Consider the following 21,056-nt stretch of genomic DNA (forward strand, 5'->3'; position numbering starts at 1 on the left):
CTGTTGAATCACTCACTACAGAGTTCCAAGCTGTCTCTGGCTGCAACATCAGCACAAGAACTGTGCATCAGGAGCTTCATGAAATGGATTTCCATGGCCGAGCAGCTTCACACAAGCCCAACAATACTATGCGCAATGCCAATGACGGATGGAGTGGTACAAAGCACGGCCACCACTGAACTCTGGAGCAGTGGAAACACGTTCTCTGGAGTGATGAATCATGCTTCACTATCTGGCAGTCTGATGGACGAATCTGGGTTTGGCGGATGCCAGGAGAGCGCTACCTACCAGAAAGCACAGTGCCTACTGTAAAGTTTGGTGGAGGAGGGATAATGGTCTGGGGCTGTTTTTCAGGGTTTGGGCTAGGCCCCTTAGTTCCAGTGAAGTGTAACATTAATGCTACAGCATACAAAGACCTTTTAGACAATTGTATGCTTCCAACTTTTTGGCAACAGTTTGGGGAAGGCCCTTTCCTGTTCCAGCATGACTATGCCCCTGTGCACAAAGCAACGTCCATAAAGATATGGTTTGACGAGTCTGGTGTAGAGGAACTCCAGTGGCCTGCACAGAGCCCTGGCCTCAGTCCCATTGAACACCTTTGGGATGAATTAGAACGCCGATTGTGAGCCAGGCCTTCTCGTCCAACATCAGTGCCTGACCTCATAAATGCTCTTTTGGCTGAATGGGCGCAAATTCCCACAGACACACTCCAAAATCTTGTGGAAAGACTTCTCAGAAGAGTGGAGGCTGTTATAGCTGCAAAGGTTGGGGCAAGTCCATATTACTGCCCATGGTCTTGGAATGGGATGTCCAATAAGCTCATATAGCTGTGATGATCAGGTGTCCACATACTTTTAGCCATATAGTATATGTATAACACAGAAGTCACAGATCCAGAAAAAAGGCCAAAAGTCATACTCTTTGTGACATAAAAGATGAACTCATTATTTTTCTGTAAGAGTCTACTAAAACGTTTTTGTCTCTTGGGTAACGAGAAGCTGTATTTTAGTTGGCTGTTTTCTTGTCAGTCTATGGTCAGGCCTTCAATGGTTACAGGTTGGTTTTTGATACACTTTAGGGATAACCTAAAAAAACAAATCAAGAAAAGGTGTTCTGGTATGACATTTGTCACATAATTTGATCTTTTTAATCCCTTCATTTCAGCAAACAAAATGGATGATTTGATTAATGAAAAATGACATGTCAAGAAAAAACTTACACATAACAATTTACTCATGCCAAAGGTATATTTAACTTAAAAGAAACTAAGATCAAGCAGTCTAAAATATGTCACATTTCATTTTTGTCAGTGTCAACTAGCCTACAATATATTTATCCCAGTAACAAAAAATATGATTCTGGAAGCCACTCTGGATACCACAGATGTGATGGTGCACCAGTGACACATGTCATCCCTTGAATGACAAATGGTGCTGCTTACAGTAGCTTTACACACGTTTTGTCAGGAACATTTCAGAAGCAATTGTGCTTTGTTAACATTAAATGTCAGAATTCCTAATACTCTGTTGACCTCATGCTGTGATCAGACTGCAACAGACAAGGCGGGCTGCTGCCGTCTAACTTGTCCACATTAAATGTGATTCACTTAGCCCTTCAGTTGTTTTGCTTGCCCAAAGGGTTCGTCGGTTATTTTAGCTGGGAACAAGTGCCTGACTCAAACATTGCGACAGCTTAATAGAAGGCATTTGGTCGAATATGAAAATCTTTTTCATCAAATTATTTGTTCAAGTAGTTATTACAATTCTGTCCACAGGATGGATGCAGAACTACAATAATGCAAGGCAACTGTAATTCAAAGTGAACTACCTTCCCTATATTTTGTGACATGCATTAAAAACATCTGAGAAAACAGGAGACTTTAAAAGGAAATCTTCCATGCATTTTTGGTAAATTAACCTGAAAAGAAACTAAGATGTCAGAGATGCACCAAATTTACAGTATTATCTGCTAACAGCTGAAATAGTAGAAGATAGCTATAGGTGCAAGAGTAGAAGACGGCCACTGTGCTTATCAGAGGTAGGGTTGTGAGTGAGTGGATATTGGATTTCAGTGGCATCTGGCAGTAGGGAACATGCAGAAGAACAACAAAACCTGTCCACCCCCCCATGAAAAGTCATTGATAGTAAGTATATGACAGATGTACAGTATGGTATAATATTTCAGCCCACACTAAGGTGACCTTTAGGAACCTCAGCAACATAAAAACTTGTTATGAAAATAGTATATACTACAGGAAGATTATTTTGGACTAGAAGCAAAACTGAGGCTTTGGATTTTAATTCAGATGTAAATATTAAGGTAATCTCTGATTCCTGCATGTAATACAGCAGACTGTAGGACCTTGTAGGTGAATGTCCTGTCACCTGTTTTGACTTACATTGACTAATAAGCTTCCACAATTATGAAGTAGCTAGTTCATGAATTACTTTTAGATAAATTTAGAGAAATTTCAATTCTGCTCAATATTTGATTATTGCTAACTGGAAAACAAATGGGGGAAAAGCTGTTTTTTTCCATCAAATTACAAGATATAACTTTATTTACTAATTAGAGAATCCGTAAAAAGTTGCTTGAGGTAGCTATATCGCAACTAAATTTAAAAAAACAAATTACAGTCATACAGTGTTTCTGTCATTAAAGTACTGTGTTTGGCTCTCTCCCGGAAGAACTTCATCTGCTTTCATCGAGACATGGAGTCAATGAATCTGGTTCCACCAAGCACTTCATCTCATGGTATTATCAGGGATAAGCTAAATATGTCATTTCTTCGTAAAGAATGCAAGCGCGTCACCACGTTCAGAGTGACTCCTTGCTAGTTTAATCACGATAGCATTAATGGGTATTCTTCATCATCAGTAATATTTTCTGAGAAAAAAATGGTAAGATCTGCATTGTGTACACTGTTTTTCTTATGGGTGAGTCTTCCTTTACTGGAGTAGGTGAGGGAAAGTACCTTTTCTTCTGCCAAGCGTTAAAGAAAACACATCTAGCAGTCAAACCAAATGGCCTCAGTTACAGAGTCCATTGCACACTAATGGTCACTAATGTCCCCATTCTGCTTTCCTTCTAACCCACAATTTACTGTATCACTATTCACAGAACCCTTCACTAAGATATTTTTGTCATAGTTCCTTGCTATAAGATAGCCTCTAGGAAGTGAAAGGAAAAGGGGGACAGAAGCTGGGCCCACAGCACAGTTAGAGGACCACCTAGAGATATCAAATGTAAGGAATTCTAAAATGACCATTGTTCAAAAGCATTACATTCCTGTCAGTCAGTAATCAAGTGCATCTGCAAATACAGCTGGATGCAGTCATTTTAAACGTCTGCAGTTTTGTTTACCCATATCAACAGATCAGACATGTCTTTGTAATGAAAACCATGCAAGTCAATCAGCTTCACAGGGATCAAAGGCCAATGCAATTTACCAAAATGGCTGTAATGCCTTGTAATCGTCTGTAATGTGAGCTTCCCTGTCAAATGTCCAATGTACTGTACTTATCAGATAAATACAAGCCTGTTTTCTTCAAAAACAGCTTTTGACAAGCCGTTCAGATTTCCACCTGCAAAGAATTGTAATATGGGTGTTAAGTGCTTTGATATTAAAATGACTGATCCAAGACCATTTACTTCTCGAACACAGCAGGAAGCCTGTGACCACTTCAATGGTAATTGTTTGTTTCCAGCAACAGTTATGCCTTATTTAGGCTGCAAACCTTGATTATTTTACATTAAACATGTAGCATAGCTTATATCTTAAAAAATGCACAAACCTATTTTGTTACATAAATCCTTGAATAATTTCATCAACACATAGTACTTAATGCCATTATTACAGTTTTGTACAATTACATCGCTTTTAAAAGCTTGCATGTTACTGCTCTTATGACAAAATATGACCGTTTTGATGTGTAGCCATTCGCTACTTCATGAAGTACAAAAAAAGCATGTTTGAATCGTGACTTCTATTGAGTGAGATCAGTGTGTTTCATTTGATAGTCATTCAAAAATCAGACAAGAAAAGACAGATAAAAGGCAGATAAAAGGATGAAGAGTGAGAGAAAGTGAGCACAGCTCTCCATGTGAGGGCACTGCCAGAAAAGATAAGGGAAAAATATCAGACACTCCTGTCGAAAAAATGAGTGTATTCTAGAACAGCGTTTCACAAACCTCTCCTGGAGGACCCCTTGTCCTGCATGTTTTAGATCTCTCCCTGCTCCAACACAGCTGATTTAAATGTTCAGTTTGTTATTAAGCAGCTTCAGGAGTTCATGATGAGTTGATCATTTGAATTAGCTGTGTTGGAGCAGGGAGAGATCTAAAACATGCAGGACAAGGGGTCCTCCAGGAGGGGTTTGAGAAACACTGTTCTAGAACACATTCACATCAGTTGTAGTGCACAAATGTTTGTCTGATTATTTTTTGGTTAGATAAGGTGGCAAACCTGTATTCATTTCCACGTCTGTAGTTCCCTCTGTGTGCATGTGTGTGTATTTGTACATGTGTACCTTTACATGATCGTATTATTTATGTGTAAACTCAGCATGACTCACCAGTTACCATGACCCACCATTACTGCCAGACTGTGTCAGCGAAAGCTGCTGAAGGTTTTTCAAATTTATGAAGCCCTGTTTTCAAACTGCCTATTGCATATTAGTATGCATACACTTGTGCAGGAGTGCTGAAGCAAGACAAATGTAATCCTCTAATACACTCACATGTAGCCAATTTTTTTGCACTACAAGACACAGCACAGTGAAGTAGGTGTTTATTGGAAGATGGGTGGTACTCCACCCATGACATTTGAGCAATTTGCAAGTGCCTGATGAATGGTGGGGTGCCTGAGGAAACTCTGGCCAACCTAACTACCCCTGTCCCTGGCAGAACGAAGCCCATTTGTTCGACTGCTGTCAGATCCCAGTCCTTGATGGTAAATGACACGTTCTGTTTTGAACCTAGGACCTACGGCTCAGCTTGCACTCAAAGAAAACGCCTTGCAAATTCAGCCATTCAGGGCCTCCGAAACCTTTGAATTATTGTGCTGTTGGGAAATCCCTGCAGTGAAGATAAATGTCTGCCCCAAGGCAGATGGTATTAGATATGAAACACCAATTATTCCACAGAGCTACCTTTCTGCATGCTAGAGGTTCTTCTCATGATGTGGACAGACAATGCAGAGCATTTTCCAATGTTTGCTCTGTGAATATTTTTCAGTGTTTTGGCAGTTCTTTTTACTGTCACTACACACCTCTGTCACAGAAGCTTCCCAGTTTTCCAAGGATAGCCAATGAAAAAGCCTGTTTTGATTCCAAGGCACCATATTGACAAGGCTGTAGTCAAGGAATAGAGTTGAGCCAACTCTAGCTAATATAGACATTATTGGTAATAGTAATAATCTTAAAGTAAATAATCTTAATCCCCCCTTAAACTGTTTTTGGACACCTTCAAAAATGATTTATTTGTAGACATATAGCATTGCAGCAGTGCAGCATAGTGGTGCACAAACAGGACTTGTAATTGAAAGGTTGCCAGTTCAAATCCCCACTAGAGTGGTTCTGCTGTACTCTGGGGAAAGGTACTTAACCCACAATTGTCTCAGTAAAAATCCAGCTGTATAAATGGATAACGCTGTAATAAAAAAATTGTAACTGATATAAGTTGTTCTGGATAAGAGTGTCTGCTAAATGCCAATAATTTAATGTAATGTAACATTGATAAACACTTGACCAAAGAAAATGCATGTGAATAGCAAAAATCATTACTAACTTTGGCTCTACTCTGTCTATTTAGTAGTAAATGTGCTGGTTTAGGTTTATCTATGTACTCAATACGCTGTGCACAATGCTGTGCAGAGCATATGAAGAAGTTTGGTTTTGAGAAATTGGAAAGCCCATATTGTAAAAAAATGAAAAGATAGCCAACTAATCTCCCTTCATTATACATTATATACCCCTTTGACAACATTTATCCGTGTTGATGTTCACTAGTTAAGTTATGTGTTTTTTTAGTAACATAAATAGGGACCTGAATTTTGAAGTCTGAAAAAATTTGTATATGGTTATCATAATACCACAGTCATTTAATAATTAGAATTGAGTTTTAATCAAAGACAATACTTTTTTTATTATTTCCATGGACATTTTGGCCAAACAGGGGAGTACTTTGTACCTTTTTGTCAGGACTGCGGCATCGTAAGCCGGTTGTTTTGTTTTCCCTGTCCATGTGCTCGTGTTTATTGTTTTCCCTGTGCTCCCGCCCTGCCCTGCTCTCCGCCCACCTGATTACCTGATCATCTACACCTGCCTGCCTGCGCACCTGCATCCCATCTCCTCATCAGCATTGCCCTATATATTCCCTACTTGTTTCTTGTCTCGTTGCCAGTTCGTCACGGTTTGCTGTTCCGCTATTCGTCGGCTGTTCTGTTTTTGCTTACCGGTTCCATTTGCCTCGTCTGTTTTTCTCGTCTTTGATTTCTTGGATCTGGTTTGTGGAATGTTCGCTGTTTTTTTTCTGGATTTGGACGTTGCCTGTTTTGACCCTGTCTTTGGATAACCCCTTGGATTTAATAAATTCATCGTGTACCAGTCTTCGCTTGAGTCCCTGCCTGAGCTCTGACACTTTTCCATATTGGTGAATGTTATGATTCAAATTAGTTATTGCTTTGCTGGTAGACTGCAGGTTCGAAGTCTTTGCAGTCATTTTCGAATAAAATGCATTGGTGAAAGTGGTAAATATAAAGCCTATTGAAATTTGAAGATATTTCTAAAATATTTCATGTGTCTTAGTAACATTGGCCCTTGCAAACAATATAGGAATACATTTTAACATCATGATTGGTTGCTAAACAGATCCTCTTCCAGTCATTTAAGCTAATCATGAGTAGATAAATTAGATATATTTTTAACATATTTGTACATGGTATAATCAACCACTATTAATCACAAACTAGGTACAAATATATAGAAGATGTTTGCCGTTTTAGTAGGTTGTGCACAATTCCAGCAAGAAGCTAATATTGGCATAAACAGTGTATTGGATTGCGAACACACATAAAACAAATTACTGAAAAAATGAATGATGAAAATAGTGTTATATGATATTAAGAGCAATAGCAATAAATGAATGATAATATCAACCCTGGCAATGATACACTCGTTTTAGTGACACACATGCCCACACAATTATTAAAGCTTGTTACTCATTGGTGAACATATCTATGTTGGCCATTGTACTATGTGTATTTCCCCCATGATTGCAATTTTATCTGCTTGTTCTTTTCTTTGAATTGCTCATATACAGTTCTGTTAAAATAATGACACCTTAGTCCTGTATATATTTCCTATTATGCTGTGGGAGAAAGTGTTTCTCTGTATGCAATTCACCTGTGTAGAACAGATAACTCTCGAGATGCCAAATCCAGACCATTGTTACATTAATATCAGAAATGTCATCACCTTGGAGATTAGGTACAGCTGGTTGAGGAAAAAAAATCTTTTTTATATAAACGATATCATTTTCATTATCCTGAACATCATGTATGTCAACAGTCTGTGTACTATATTTACACTTCCGTACCTTACCTACTGTAACTTATCTCCTTACACCGCCTCTCTGTCTTTCCTGGCAACCCTCAAACAGTAGCTGCTAATATCAAGGTTTTCTTACAGAATTCTGCGCCGTATATATATACAAATTTTTTTCTTCTGTAGTTTCTGTTCTAGTACCTCATAGTAGCTTCACCTATCAGCGCTATAGGAAATATTGATATCTCCTTTAAGTAATGTAACCTACAGTAAACAATTTTCCTACATATGAGAGTCCACTGAGTGAATATTTAAAGAATTCAGCAGACTTATGACTATAATAGTTATATATTGTAATAATTGTTACATTTATATATTTTCTCCACTCAAGAAATTGTAATTCTACATGCGCAGGCGCAAAATTATAAAATTAACACTTGACTTCTTAAACACTGCCCATGAGTCATTTCTGTTGTCCAGAGTCCGACGAATTCGGGGAAATTCCTAAATGAATCATAGGTCGGTAGACATTGTTAAAAAAAAAAAAAAAATTCAAACAACCCTTTCACGTGTTCTTATGTGATGAGATTTTAAAGTGGCCTTAAATTTTTGCGTATAAGGCTTTCTTGGTGTGCTTACTTAGTGTGAAATACAATTTTGTGTAAAATAACTTACATACTGTTTAAATGATTAATTCCTTACAATAACGTTGAGAAGTCTTGATTCTTTTTCAAGCCATACACGATAACAATTTGAAGAAAATATTCACTGAGAAAAACAATATAAACTAAGAATGAGGTAAATTACAGCTCTAAACAATCTTTCTGACCGGGCCAGCAACACGTCATGTAGTTTCCGGGCACATTGCTTTCCAGTCAGTGAAGATTTGCAACACCCTTTTGTAGAAGAGGTCCATGTATCACTTGTTTTCACTTCATGTTTGACGTTGTTCCCGAAACACCCCCGGTAACTTATCAAGCGGGTTCCTTTTTATATTAATCTACAAAAAGGTAAGCGTTCATTGTATTGCTATTACCACATTCTCTCTATCAATAAGAACCGTTGTGAACTTGTTTAACAATTCCTGCCTTGCGTGTTTCCTCTAGTAGCCTAAAACAGTGTCCGTATCCCCAAGTGGTTAATAAAACTGTTTTGTAGTAGCCTAGGTAATTATACTTTGATTTTACTACAGTTTTTTTATTTTCACTTTTAGATAGAGTATTACTGTCTTGGCGCTACGTTCAAACGTCAGTGTGGTTATTACCGGCTGTACTATTGAAATGTACGACTGATCGCGTAACAGCTGTTTTAAAGTTAATGAAGACATATTCCGTCTAGATTTCACGTTGGAATGCCCCTTAAATAGCCGGTACCGATGTGTCTCAATAGAGAAACCCCCTGTTAAACACTGTGACCTACCATGGTCCCAATCGTTTGCTTGTACCCAGACATTTGCAGGAACGATAGTTGCGTTGTTGGGTTGGGCAAATTATTCATTCATTGGTCTGATATAGAATCCACACCAGAAGTATAGATATGATTATTAGAATTGCACACAGAAGTGTTTTCTGAATATCTTTGTCGCTGTAACAGACAGCAGTCGGACAGATAAGATGTCTCGAGGGCATTGTGTTTTCTTATCGCACGCACCACAACTCAAGGTTCTAAGCCCTACAGGAAATGAAACTTGAAGCAGTAACATAACATATTCGGAGCATTTTAAATAAAATAAATGAGATAGATTTTCTTTGTTAAAGACAAAATTTGAGTATCGTTTAATTTGCAATTATAGCTTGATACCACCACAAACCGTATGCATCAGACTTCAAAAAAGTCCTCTTTTCACAGGTTCACAGCATGAATTGTCTTCTTCTTCCGTGGCTGTTTTGGCCTATAGTGGTGAGCACTACAGTCTCAGAAAGCAATGTGAACGGTATGTGATCTTTCCATTTACTGCCTCTAACAAACTCTTTTAACCGTAGAAATGTTCATACAACCAACCCCACTGATTGCAGAGCCTGCCAAGGGTACACAGTTTACGCTTGCATTGAGCTGCTGTGTCTATTATTATAACGGATTAACAGAGTGACTAAAAATCTGTATTTCTATCTTTTTATGTACTTTTATCATTGCTGATTTCCAGTGACTCTTGGGCCAACCACAGAGCTGAGTAGAGGTGAACAGATTTCCTCAACTTCCATTCCAGTGGATATAACTACAGAAGCGAGGAATGACTGTGACAAAGATGAGGACTTACATTCTCCTAAGGTGAGTAAACCATTTTTATCAGATCTAGTACCCGCTAAGTGAATTTCAGTTTCATCACGCTCCCAGCACTCCCTGTGCAACGCAAGCACACTATAAAATAGTGTAACAGTACCCCAATAACAGAAGCATGACTTTGCATTTGATGTTAATTTTTATTTTCACAATGAAAAACTAATTATATTATGCTAGCATGATTAATAGATCTGAGAAATCGATCATTTAAAATGACTAAATTATCAATGGGATTTATATTGACAATCATATGTTCCTTGATTGACATACAGTTCTTTGCTGCAGCGCTTGATCTGATAGGTGTCTGATGGAGAGAACATTGTGATCATAGTCTAAGCATTGTGTGGGTAGTGTGCATGTCATAGTGAAGTGAGGATTTTTTAACAGGAATTCTAAACTAAAATAACTAACTTTTAAACTTTAAACAGCAAAAACAATTAAAGTACTGGAGTCATTCAACAAAAGTACAGAGGCTTTATTTTTATATGTATAATTTTTGCTAGTGCTAGTACTTAATTAGTTCTTACGATTTACAATTTACAATTTGGCATATCGCAGACGCTTTTAAACCAAAGCGACTTACAATTAGTGCATCAAACAGGTTAAGCTGACTTCCTCATAGGCAAAAGATCACAGTAGGAATGCAAATTAATTATTTACAGTACGATGCTCCTGTATATCCTGCAACCTTCTTGATTAGTGTGAAATGAGTTATTTCAAAATTCATGTACTCTGAAAATAATGTTTCCACCACTGTAATTTTTCATTAAAATATGCCGTGTACGATTGGTACGATGGTGGTTTAAAAAATATATGTAACATCTTGAAAAAAGTTTGTTCTCAGGATTATAACATGTTGGCAAAGCTACACTCAGAAGGGGAGGGCCATATCCATACAACACATGCATAATGTCATAATAACTGAAAAACAGTACTGTGAATAGTCTGTAGCTGTGAGGAAGATGACTAAAAAGAAGAAAGAAGAGAACCACTCCGCTGATCGATTGAATATTGACTAAGGGACCTTCATTAGTAATGTTATTAAAAGTTAGATTGCCATTTTCACACAAAGAATGAAATGTTTAACAGAAATTGTAAATACATAAAGTTTCCACAAAGGTGCTGGTTTAGAAAACACCTTAAACTATGCATCATTATACCACTGCAGTTTCCTAATAATAAAATTGTCTACCATGACAATCAAAGTTGTGTCCATTTTCCTTACAGGAAGAAGTAAGAATAAGCTTGAAGAACCATAGAGGCGTCATGACTGAAGTCAGAAAAAAAAGCTTTTTTGATCATAATGATGCAACAAAACTGAGATTGATTTACTGTAACTTACTACTTCCAGAAGGTAGGGGATTAATTCCTTTTAGTTTAGCAGTGAGCTTTCATGTTAATTTTATGCCTTCATTCTGAATGTTTTATGCTGTGTTATGTCCATTGTATGAGGCCTTAATTTAAAGAAAAACACAAGACTACTGCTGTATATGACAGTTTTTAACACTGGTTGTGTCCTGTCTTCAACAGATCAGACTTATGACTTCATGAATTTAAAACGATTCTATAAATGTATTTCATTACATTCAGTTCTGTAGAAACGTTTTCCTTGTTTGCAGGTGTAGATCAGCTGCTCGTGACAAACATCACCTGCATTTTGTCTATGTCAATGCAGTTAAGCTGCAATTGGACCACCGTGAACTCCCCTGCCTGTGCCCATTATTCTGCCACTATCTTGTAAGCGCCAATGATTTGACTGATTCTAGAATGATTTTTTATATGTATAATTGACTTCTAAACTGTATTTGGTTTGAGCCTAGTTTTCAACTGGTATATTCTTTTCTCTTTAGCCAGGAAGATGAGAATGCCACAAGTTGTCATTGTGATAAAATCGGAAAAAATGCTGTTGGATGCCATGGCAATGTTAAAGCAAAAAGGAAGGACATAAAAGTTCATATCAATGCGTCCTGCACAAACTTCTGGTATAATCACTTTGTGTATTATGACCAAAAGGATATTGGTAAGAATCCCTTTCTCAGAATAAAATATGCCTTTCATTTTAAGAAGGGGGAACATAACTTCATGGTATCTTTCAGATATTTCACACAATGTCTCACATTTTTCTGTTTGTTCATTTTTCAGAAAAACTCGATCCTCCACAGAATGTAACTGCATCAGTTACATCTGGAAACCTAGTTATTACATGGAAACCTCCAAAAAATGTTAAACCTGAATGCCTCATCTTTCAAACAAGGATTAACAATGAGGTAAACGTACAGAAAATGGTGTACCTGTGTAGATGTACTGTGTGTATGTGCATGCACACACATGTATGTGTCTAAGATGTACTGTGTGTATGTGCATGCATACACATGTATGTGTCTATATTTTTAATACCTAAGGAAGATTTTTAGCTTTTTAGGAAACCTACGCAAAGAATGTTTGCAGTTACTCCATATCTTTATCACTGAGGCCTGATGTTTGGTTGTGTGTGTGTGTGTGTGTGTGTGTGTGTGTGTGTGTGTGTGTGTGTGTGTGTGTGTGTGTGTGTTGTAGCTCTGAATTTTCCGTTCCCAATGTGACATTTTGACAACTCTTTTTATGTAGAAATGGCTCAGTTGATTCTCATTTCTTAAGAGAATGTATTAAGAGTTTCTTGCTTGTATATTATAAATACTTATACTCACAAGGGCAGATTCAGACTTGTAAACCCCACGAAAATGCTTCGGCGGGATGTTACATGCCTATTATTATTAAAAGCATTCAGATGTTGGCCACTTAAACTTCTTTGTGGGAGGTGCGTGTTTGGGATGCAGCTTGCACCAAATGAGAGCGTACTGCTCGAAATGAGGGTGTGTCTCATTATTTTCCAAGAAAAGTGTATTCTAACTTATCACTTAAGTCTCTTTTCTCACCACAACCCCTCCACGCAGGAAAAGGCTGAGTAAGTCACGAGCTGCAGTGGCAATCATGTGTAACATCAATACATATCTATGTGCTGGTGTCAGTACAAGTCCAGTGAAAATAAGCAGAGAACTGAGTTTGTATTTGACAAATACTGAATTTTGGATTTAAATAAATTCAGCCCGTGTGATAACCCTGCATGAAACGTTGAACATTTACTTCTGGCAGCAGTGTAGCGTAGTGGTTAAGGAGCACGAGCAGGATTTATAACTAAAAGGTTGCCGGTTCAATTCCTCACTTAGGTACTGCTGCTGTACCCTTGGGCAAGGTATTAACCCAAAATTGCCGCAGTAAATATCCAGCTGTATAAATGGATAACATTGTAAAAAACTGTAACCGATGTGAGTCACTCTGGATAAGAGTGTCTGCTAAATACCAGTAATGTAATATTACCCGTCATCAGAAACTTGGAGGCTCAGACTGCAAGACAAGTTCATTAATGAATGTTATGCTGTAGATACGATTTACTTCAAGTCCTGTAAGCATTTAAACGTTGGCACTTCTTTAATCTTCATGACATGGTCCTATAAGACCATAGCTGTGAAGGGAGGATAGGATTTAACGTTACCCCTCTGTGAATACAGACAAGTCATCTGAAACTTCAATAACTAGCTAGGCAGAAAACACAGAAGGGTTTTCTTTTCATGCATTATATTTTAACGCTGTTGTGTTTGAAAGGGGCCAGCAACATCTCGGTTCGGTTGCTGTAACCACAGGGCATAATTGAAACGGTAACTAGTTAGTTGGCTAGCTGGCTTGGCTACACTGAATGTCTTTTCTATATCTATGCACACTCAAGCTCGTAATGTGACCGTTGTGTAAATACACCAAAAAATGCCTCCTGAACAGTGTCATGAGGGAACTGACAGAAGTGTCACAGCATTCAGAACCACTTTGCAAGGTGGCTAGTCTTTGCAAGGTGGCTAGTCTTATTCAATTATTTATTTATTTATTATTTATTTCTTTTTGAAGTGCCTGCTCAGCTTTCATAATTAGAATGTCTTGCAACTGTGAAAAAAAAAAAATCATCTACCTGGCTTCGTGCAAGAAGGTGTTGTTTTCCCAGGCAATTTGCATTTTCTCATAGCGTACAACTTTATACCACTCATATTAAGAGATCCATGGGTGTGTAAATCTGAATCCCAAAAAAAAAGGTGAGGTGCATAAAAAATGTTCAGCACGCTCAAGTCTGAATTATCCCCATAAGGTAAATGCGAATGAGCTATGAAATTAACCAGTCATATTTGTTTTTCAGCTAACAAACATTTCAAAGATACTGGAATATAATATGAAGGATGTAGACCTGACCAGGAGCTACTCTGTGCAAATGAGAGTTACCAAGTTAAGCGATTGCAGAGAAAACCACATTTGGAGTGACTGGAGTGACATTTTGGGTAAGTTAATTTTAGTTACACTGCATTTAATACTGAGAATAAATCTAGTTTTTCAGTATGACTGAAGATTTCTTCATGAAAAAAGGCTAATCCAGCTTCCCTTGAAATGAGCTGGATTTGCAACCCATTAGATATAATTGAACCCATGAGATAAAATTGAAGAGTGGCATACAGGACCATTTGTACTTGTGAGTGATGATTGCTGTGGTGTACAGTTTTAGTATTTTCCATTTGTTGCCATGTCATGCACATCTGAGATAATGCCCCACGAGGTTAGGACTGAATTACAGTTCTCTTGTGAAAAAGCCATGTTTTGTTTTCTTTTTTCAGAGGTGACTCCATCTAAAAAGCCATATGAATTGAAGCCTCTGGTGATTGCTGCCATTGTTTTGGGCATCCCCATGTTCCTCCTCGCCGTTCTTCTGCTGTGCAGATGTCACAGGTAAATTGGAGCCAACGACTTTGTATCTGTACTGTATCTACTTCCACACAAATATAATGCTGAGAAAAGAACAACGTCTAAACTACCGTCTTAAGAAATGCTAAGTGTTTAACACTGATACAACATGCATTACTTGGAGATATTTTTGCCTCAATGCTGTGTCAACACAACAGGCCTGGTCTTGTCGTACAGCAACAGCAATCATTTAGCGTGACACTGTATTTTACATCCCATTTCTACTACTACTTTTCACCTACTTAAACAAGGGGGAGTGTTTATAGCCTCAAAACCAAGAGATTTGCATGCCCCCCTCTTCACATTACACTGTCAGCACACTTGTGTCAGTTGACTACTGTATATTTAGTGTCTGACTCATATTGTTAACATTCTGTAAAGGAGTCAGTGTGAACAGGAGCATGGCTTTGTGAGGACACGTCCAATTCAATACAGGACAAACTTTATGTTTTTGTCTGGCCGATGCCCTTAATCTAGGGTGATTTATAGAACATACAAGAACAGTACGCACACAACAAATTAGCAAGCACAAGCACACAGATGTTGAATGATTAAATAGTACACCATTAACAATTCACTTACGTATGTGATTGTGTTTTTAGGATATTTGAAAAGCTGTTTCCTGTTCCAAGCCCATCATCAAAGATAAAATATCTCCTGGAAAAAGATGATTTTGTCAAGGTGAGAAAAGCTCTGTTGTCTGGTGGTGTAGATGTATTGGAACACCACTTTGACAAATGTACAAAATAGCAAATTCCTGTTGAGAGAACTTTTCCCCATGATGACCATTTCACAGCCTTTCTTGCACATGTTTGTTTCAACAATAGTGTCAAACAGCAATCATTTCTGGTTACATTTAGGTTGTGCCAACAAAATATGTTGAGGAAATAACAGAAGTGCAGTTTGTTGGAGCTGAACATGTGAATTCATCTTGATGAGTTTGAGAAGATGGGGGTCACAGACCGGAGTACGCTTTCAGTTTGAATTCAGTTTGAATTTCCTTCTTCTTTCATTTTGTTCAGCCTAGGTAGAAAATGGTGAGTTGCAATATTTTCTCTAGGATATTTATTTTATCCTTTAGGTTCATTGCCACTGTACCTTAAGTGAGTTGAGAGTCTGGGGGATGCCAGAGAAAATACATAGAAAGAGACTGGTTTTGCTCAGGGAATTACTGTATTACAAGTCACTGGCTTTTTAGGATATGTTTAGAAATGTTGCTGTGGTTTCACTCACAGACAGAGATGACTCAGTTTCTCTTAGCTTAAGCTTGCACAACCAACCTGCACCACGATTTAGAAACTGAGATGGGCAAATGTAAGAGTCCTGTTAACATGGAACATCGCTCATTATTCACGATGTCGCTCAGCCCCAGTTAAAGAGCTTTCAGAATAAATTTTACTGTGAATTCTAAACTGTTCATTCAGTTTTTTGACATTGTGAGCTTATATGTCATTAACTACCTATGCATTATGTGTGAATACATTTTACCTGCATTAAACAGGATTTGTAAGTGAGCAAAGGTGAGTGGGTGAGACGTTGTATAATGTTAAGTGTGTTACAGACTAGTTAGAACATTTTCAGTGACCATAATGTCCAAGGTAAGATACATATTATATGTAATAAATCTGTTTTTTACATGTGCTTGACATGTTGCTGTACTGTGTAAGTTGTGGAATAAAGCCAGTTTTGTGCAAAATGTCTGTAAATATCTGACATAAAAAATGCCTCACAATGACTTATCTCAACTAGACTTTATTTCGAAACTTTTGCTGTGGTTAAAATGATGTGTTTCCTTCCTAGAAGAGAAAGCCTCCTTGGAAGGGGGGAGTTTCCACCACTTTATATGCTGAAATAGTTCATTACAGGGCTTTCACACTGCTCACAGACACATCTTTTCAGTTATTATCTCCCCAAGGAGCAATTCCACTCCACAGGGTTGAGTCTTTGTCTCATCATTGCAGCTGCTTTTCTCAACTACTGGGACATGTTCATCATCCTTGCAGCTTTCAAAAACAAGCACCAAACCAAAAAAAGTCTCTTGCTTGGGTTTTTTTAGTGGTGTTGTAAATTCAGACCAGAGAACTTTTAAGGCTGATGAACCTGAATGATGAAACACACCATTTTTCCATTGCTGTGGATTCAGAGAGGTGTTCTTCCAGAACATCACCTGTATTTTTATTTGTATGTCATTGCATAGTAATGAGGCAGGCAAACCAGAATGGAAAGTAAAGACTGAAAAAAATGTGTCATTTTTGCAATGTCATACGGTAGTGTAGGGTAACTGCAGATATGATGAATGTCTTGGGGGGGATTGTGACATGCTGAACTGGCAGCCATTTGCATTATGCCACAGTATAATGCACTCAGTACTGTGCAGTGCACAACAGTGAAAGATGGGTCACCTATGTGTATAGAACAGTGATGGCTGGAGGGCTACAAGTTGGTGAAGAATAAAATCACCTTTAAACTTAAACCTGAACGTGGTTTTGCTAGGGACTATTAATACATTCGCTCATATAAATTAGGGTTATGTGATAAGAGCAGATACTTTTACTGTTTGCATGTTAAAAATAATCTCCAATCTTTCACAATCAAAAAGGCATGGTAGTTTAAGTAAGAGTCAGCCATCAGCACCTGATTCCACTTTATTTGTGTCTGATAAAATTCAAAATATTTAGTTATGATGACAATTACTTATTAACTACATATATAGAATTTTATTAGGCATAAATAAAGCAGAATCAGCAGCTGATGGTTGATTCTTACTTAAGATAGCATGCTTTTTCACCATGAAAAACCATTACAAACTGTTTCAAAACAAGTACATTATTTGTTACCTAAGGTCTCTGGCTCACAGATCATCACTTTTAGAGATGCATAAATATAATCTCTTTCCTCTATAAAGAAAACTAATTTGAGGTGTCTCTGATCAGATCCACAGTCCAACACAGCAAGTCCGTAACACCTACAGGGTAGATTTATAAATGTGTGGTAGGTCCAAACAAACACTTTATATGGCTTTCTGTCTTATAGAACCCAAGGTGCTCTCTAAATAAACAGCGTTCCTCATCATTTGAGTGCCTGTATTTCACAATATGTGCGCATGCCGAAAGGTCCTCTCTCTCTTTTCAATCGTTTTGGCACTACTGAGAACAACTGAACATTGTCTTAGTTGCTATGTCAAGGAAAACAGAACATTTGATGCCTCTGTGTGGAGTTCTTCTAAACATAAGCAGCAAGCTAGGTAGTAGTGCTATGTCCTCAAAATACAATTTCAGAAGAGGAATTACTAAAAAAGAGTAACTTGTCTAATGCAATATGTGTTTTAGAATAAAATTTGGACTGAACTTATAATCAAAATTTAAGTGCTTAATGCTAAATCATTAAGAACTTTTTGTGTATCTTATTTGCATAGTGCAGTAGCATCATTAGGTCCAATCATTCGGGGCTATAGCCCCGAATATTTTAAGCCTAGCCCTGAATATTTTCGCCCTGAAACAGGAGGTGTTTGTAGCAAAACAACAGACTGTGTAACAGAGCGAATCTTGACTTGTAGCATCTGAAGGTGTGATAATATTTATTTATTATAAAGGTAGATATAACCTCTCCAACCTACCGATGTCGATCTCCCTTCAAAAAAAAGACAAGCCCCAGGCAAACTTGACTTAGCCCATGATCTTTTCAATAGCTAGAAATGTCCCTGGCATACTGCACAATATGTACAAAGATTATTGTTATTTCAATCTACTTTTTTCTTATTTCCAGTATATCAACATAAATCAAATTTAAAATTTTAAATACTAATAATAGTTGCCCAGTTGCCCAATCGCCCAGTTGCTTTCGTCATGCAGAGAAAGTTACAAAAAGAACCATGTACTGTAAATGTTGTTGCCATCTAGCATGATGGTAAAGCGTGACTTCACTTCCTTAACAACTGCTTGACAACCACACTTCTGCATTTCCTTACGCAAGAGGGACTTTTTGCCTTGGGCCTCGACTGGCAGGCAAAAAACCACTGTTCCTGGTTTCCTTGGTTAATTTCCTCAAAACTGATGGTTTACTATTGCTGTGGTATGTGGTATGGCTTCCCAGGAAGAGGTTACAGGGAAAGGAAGTAAGATGTTGGAATCAGAATTTATGTGGAATCACATAAATTTAACAAAATATTTATTCTGAAATAGCTGGACTCATTACTGAACAGAATTTTTTCAAAGCAAACATTGTTTTGGCCATGTGGCATTATCGTTATGGATTTTTTGGCTACACGTGACATCACTTTGTCTTGTGATGTTGAACTCAGCCTGGCAGCCCTCGTTGGATTAAGTAATGTTAACATAAAATTGCAACGATTAGCATAAAAAACATGACTTTCAGTCACAGTTTCTTAGTAAATTTCCATGGAAGTGACTTCAGCTCTCTGACTGCACCATTTTTGACTGCCTGGACCTTACACCATCTCTGTTCCTTTTTTTTTGAGGGGGGGGGGGGGGGGGGTATTGAATAAGAGTGGATGAGAAAATGAAAACTGTTGAACATAATTCTTGTATTTGATTACTCCTGTCTACTCAGACCTGCAAAGTCAGGTTGCGCCAATCTGTGTGCCTGAAAGGAGCTATAACAAGTTTACTCCTGCTCGTGTCAGTGTGAAACTCCTCCAGGGATACAGAGGCAGGTACTGACTAGTGTAAACAGACACAGACAAGACTCTCTCTTCATAGAATGTATCAACAAAAGCACTGCTCAAGTACACTATATGGACAAAAGCTGACCATTACATTGTAATGACTTTGTATTCAAATACATATACTTTAATATGGAGTTGGTCCCCCTTTTGCAGCTATAACAGCTTCCACTCTTCTTGGAAGGCTTTCCACAAGATTTTGGAGTGTTTGTGTGGGAATTTGTGCCCATTCATTCTGTAGAGCATTTATGAGGTCAGGCACTGATGTTGGACGAGAAGGCCTAGCTTGCAATCTCCATTCCAGTTCATCCCAAAGGTGCTCGATGGGATTGAGGTCAGGGCTCTGTGCGGTCCAGTCAAGTTCTTCCACACCAAACTCATCAAACCATGTCTTTATAGTCCTTGCTTTGTGCACTGGGGCACAGTCATGTTGGAGTAGAAAAGGGCCTTCCCCAAACTGTTGCCACAAAGTTGGAAGCATAGCATTGTCTAAAATGTCTTGGTATGCTGAAGCATTAAGATTGCCCTTCACTGGAGATAAGGGGCCTAGCCCAAACCCTGAAAAACAGGTGTGGCCAAATACTTTTGTCCATATAGTGTATGTAAAACTGCTGTAGATATTGTTAGAATGGAAGTGGTTTGAGAAGGCGTTGACACGCTGCCATGATCATGTCCAGAGTTGTGTAGAGCATACTGCAAACAATGTGTCAATGTTTTCTTAATCTGGTCTAATTTTAAAAGTTCACACATTGTGTCTTTGTTCACAAAACCATTCATTTTTTGTGATTTTAGCATTTTCAGACATTTCAATTTATATTCAGTGTTCTCTGTTTGAAATACCAAGCCAATTTTTCATGTTGCGTTTGACACACAGAAAGCTGCTCTTTAAATTAATCAAGAGTGCAGCTTCCTCTCTCTGTAAATACTGACCCCTCAGCTGAGCCCTCACATTTCCTGTATTTCATTATGCCAACAGCAGCCATCTTTCTTTCGACAACTGCGGGAGCCAAAAGAACACCGCATAAAAGACAGACATCCCCTGCTGGTCATGAGGCAACAATGTTAACTGTTGCTGCTCTCTTTGATCCTGCAGTGCTTTGATTCGTTTTTCACCCTTTTAGCAATTTTAGCAATACAATTTTAGGCTTTTGTTCCTGACGGTACATGTCTCGCCTCAGATTCTGACCCGACACCCATATCATCCCAGAGGAAAGCAGATGGAAATTATCAGTATTTAAAGAATTTGTTTTTTCCCTGACTCTCCTCTACTGCTGACCCTTGACTGCATGACATCCTCCTCCTTCTTGCTCTCTCTGAATTTACATGTACCAAAGCAGAGCAGATCTAGAGTTCTGAGGTCCTACTCTGTCGTGGTGCAAAACTGAACCGAAATTAAACATGTGCAGTTATTCATATGAAAATTACTCATGAAAGCTATGACAGAGACGTTCCACCAACCGTAAAAATCGAGTGGAGGGACTCTGCTGCCATCTTGTGGCTTCAAAATTCAACTGCAAATGAATGGGGTCGACGATGAACAATGACGCAGAAGTCAAATTCTAAAAAAAAAAAAAAAAAAAAACAACATATTGACCAATAATTTGTCAGATATTTTTTTGTATTTTTCTGTCTTTCCAATCTGTATGATCTGTCTCATTTCCAGTGGTCTGTTTAATTTGATTCGGGCAAATCTCATTTATTGACCATAAAGTACAGATTGGATCTCTTGACGTAGA

At 38.0% G+C, this 21,056-nt stretch overlaps 1 protein-coding gene across 1 annotated transcript; it reads left to right on the forward strand.

Annotated features, from left to right (window-relative positions):
- The first annotated feature begins 8,494 nt into the window (after positions 1-8,494).
- LOC118786304 (interleukin-5 receptor subunit alpha-like) lies at positions 8,495-15,614 on the forward strand. Its single transcript, XM_036541439.1, has 11 exons — positions 8,495-8,554; positions 9,393-9,477; positions 9,688-9,812; positions 11,052-11,178; positions 11,444-11,561; positions 11,675-11,844; positions 11,967-12,091; positions 14,044-14,182; positions 14,513-14,624; positions 15,242-15,320; positions 15,500-15,614. Exons 2-11 carry the CDS (start codon positions 9,402-9,404, stop codon positions 15,572-15,574), a joined length of 1,146 nt encoding a protein of 381 aa, XP_036397332.1. The 5' UTR covers positions 8,495-8,554; positions 9,393-9,401; the 3' UTR covers positions 15,575-15,614.
- The last annotated feature ends 5,442 nt before the right edge of the window (positions 15,615-21,056 follow it).

The sequence above is a fragment of the Megalops cyprinoides genome, chromosome 11 (genome assembly GCF_013368585.1).
Source record: "Megalops cyprinoides isolate fMegCyp1 chromosome 11, fMegCyp1.pri, whole genome shotgun sequence".
Classification (NCBI taxonomy): Eukaryota; Metazoa; Chordata; class Actinopteri; order Elopiformes; family Megalopidae; genus Megalops; species Megalops cyprinoides.

Coding starts and splice junctions, on each gene's coding strand:
- LOC118786304 (XM_036541439.1), top strand. CDS start 9,402: ATGAATTGTCTTCTTCTTCCGTGGCTGTTTTGGCCTATAGTGGTGAGC. Junction 9,478..9,687: donor CTCAGAAAGCAATGTGAACG/GTATGTGATCTT, acceptor GCTGATTTCCAG/TGACTCTTGGGCCAACCACA. Junction 11,179..11,443: donor TAACTTACTACTTCCAGAAG/GTAGGGGATTAA, acceptor CCTTGTTTGCAG/GTGTAGATCAGCTGCTCGTG.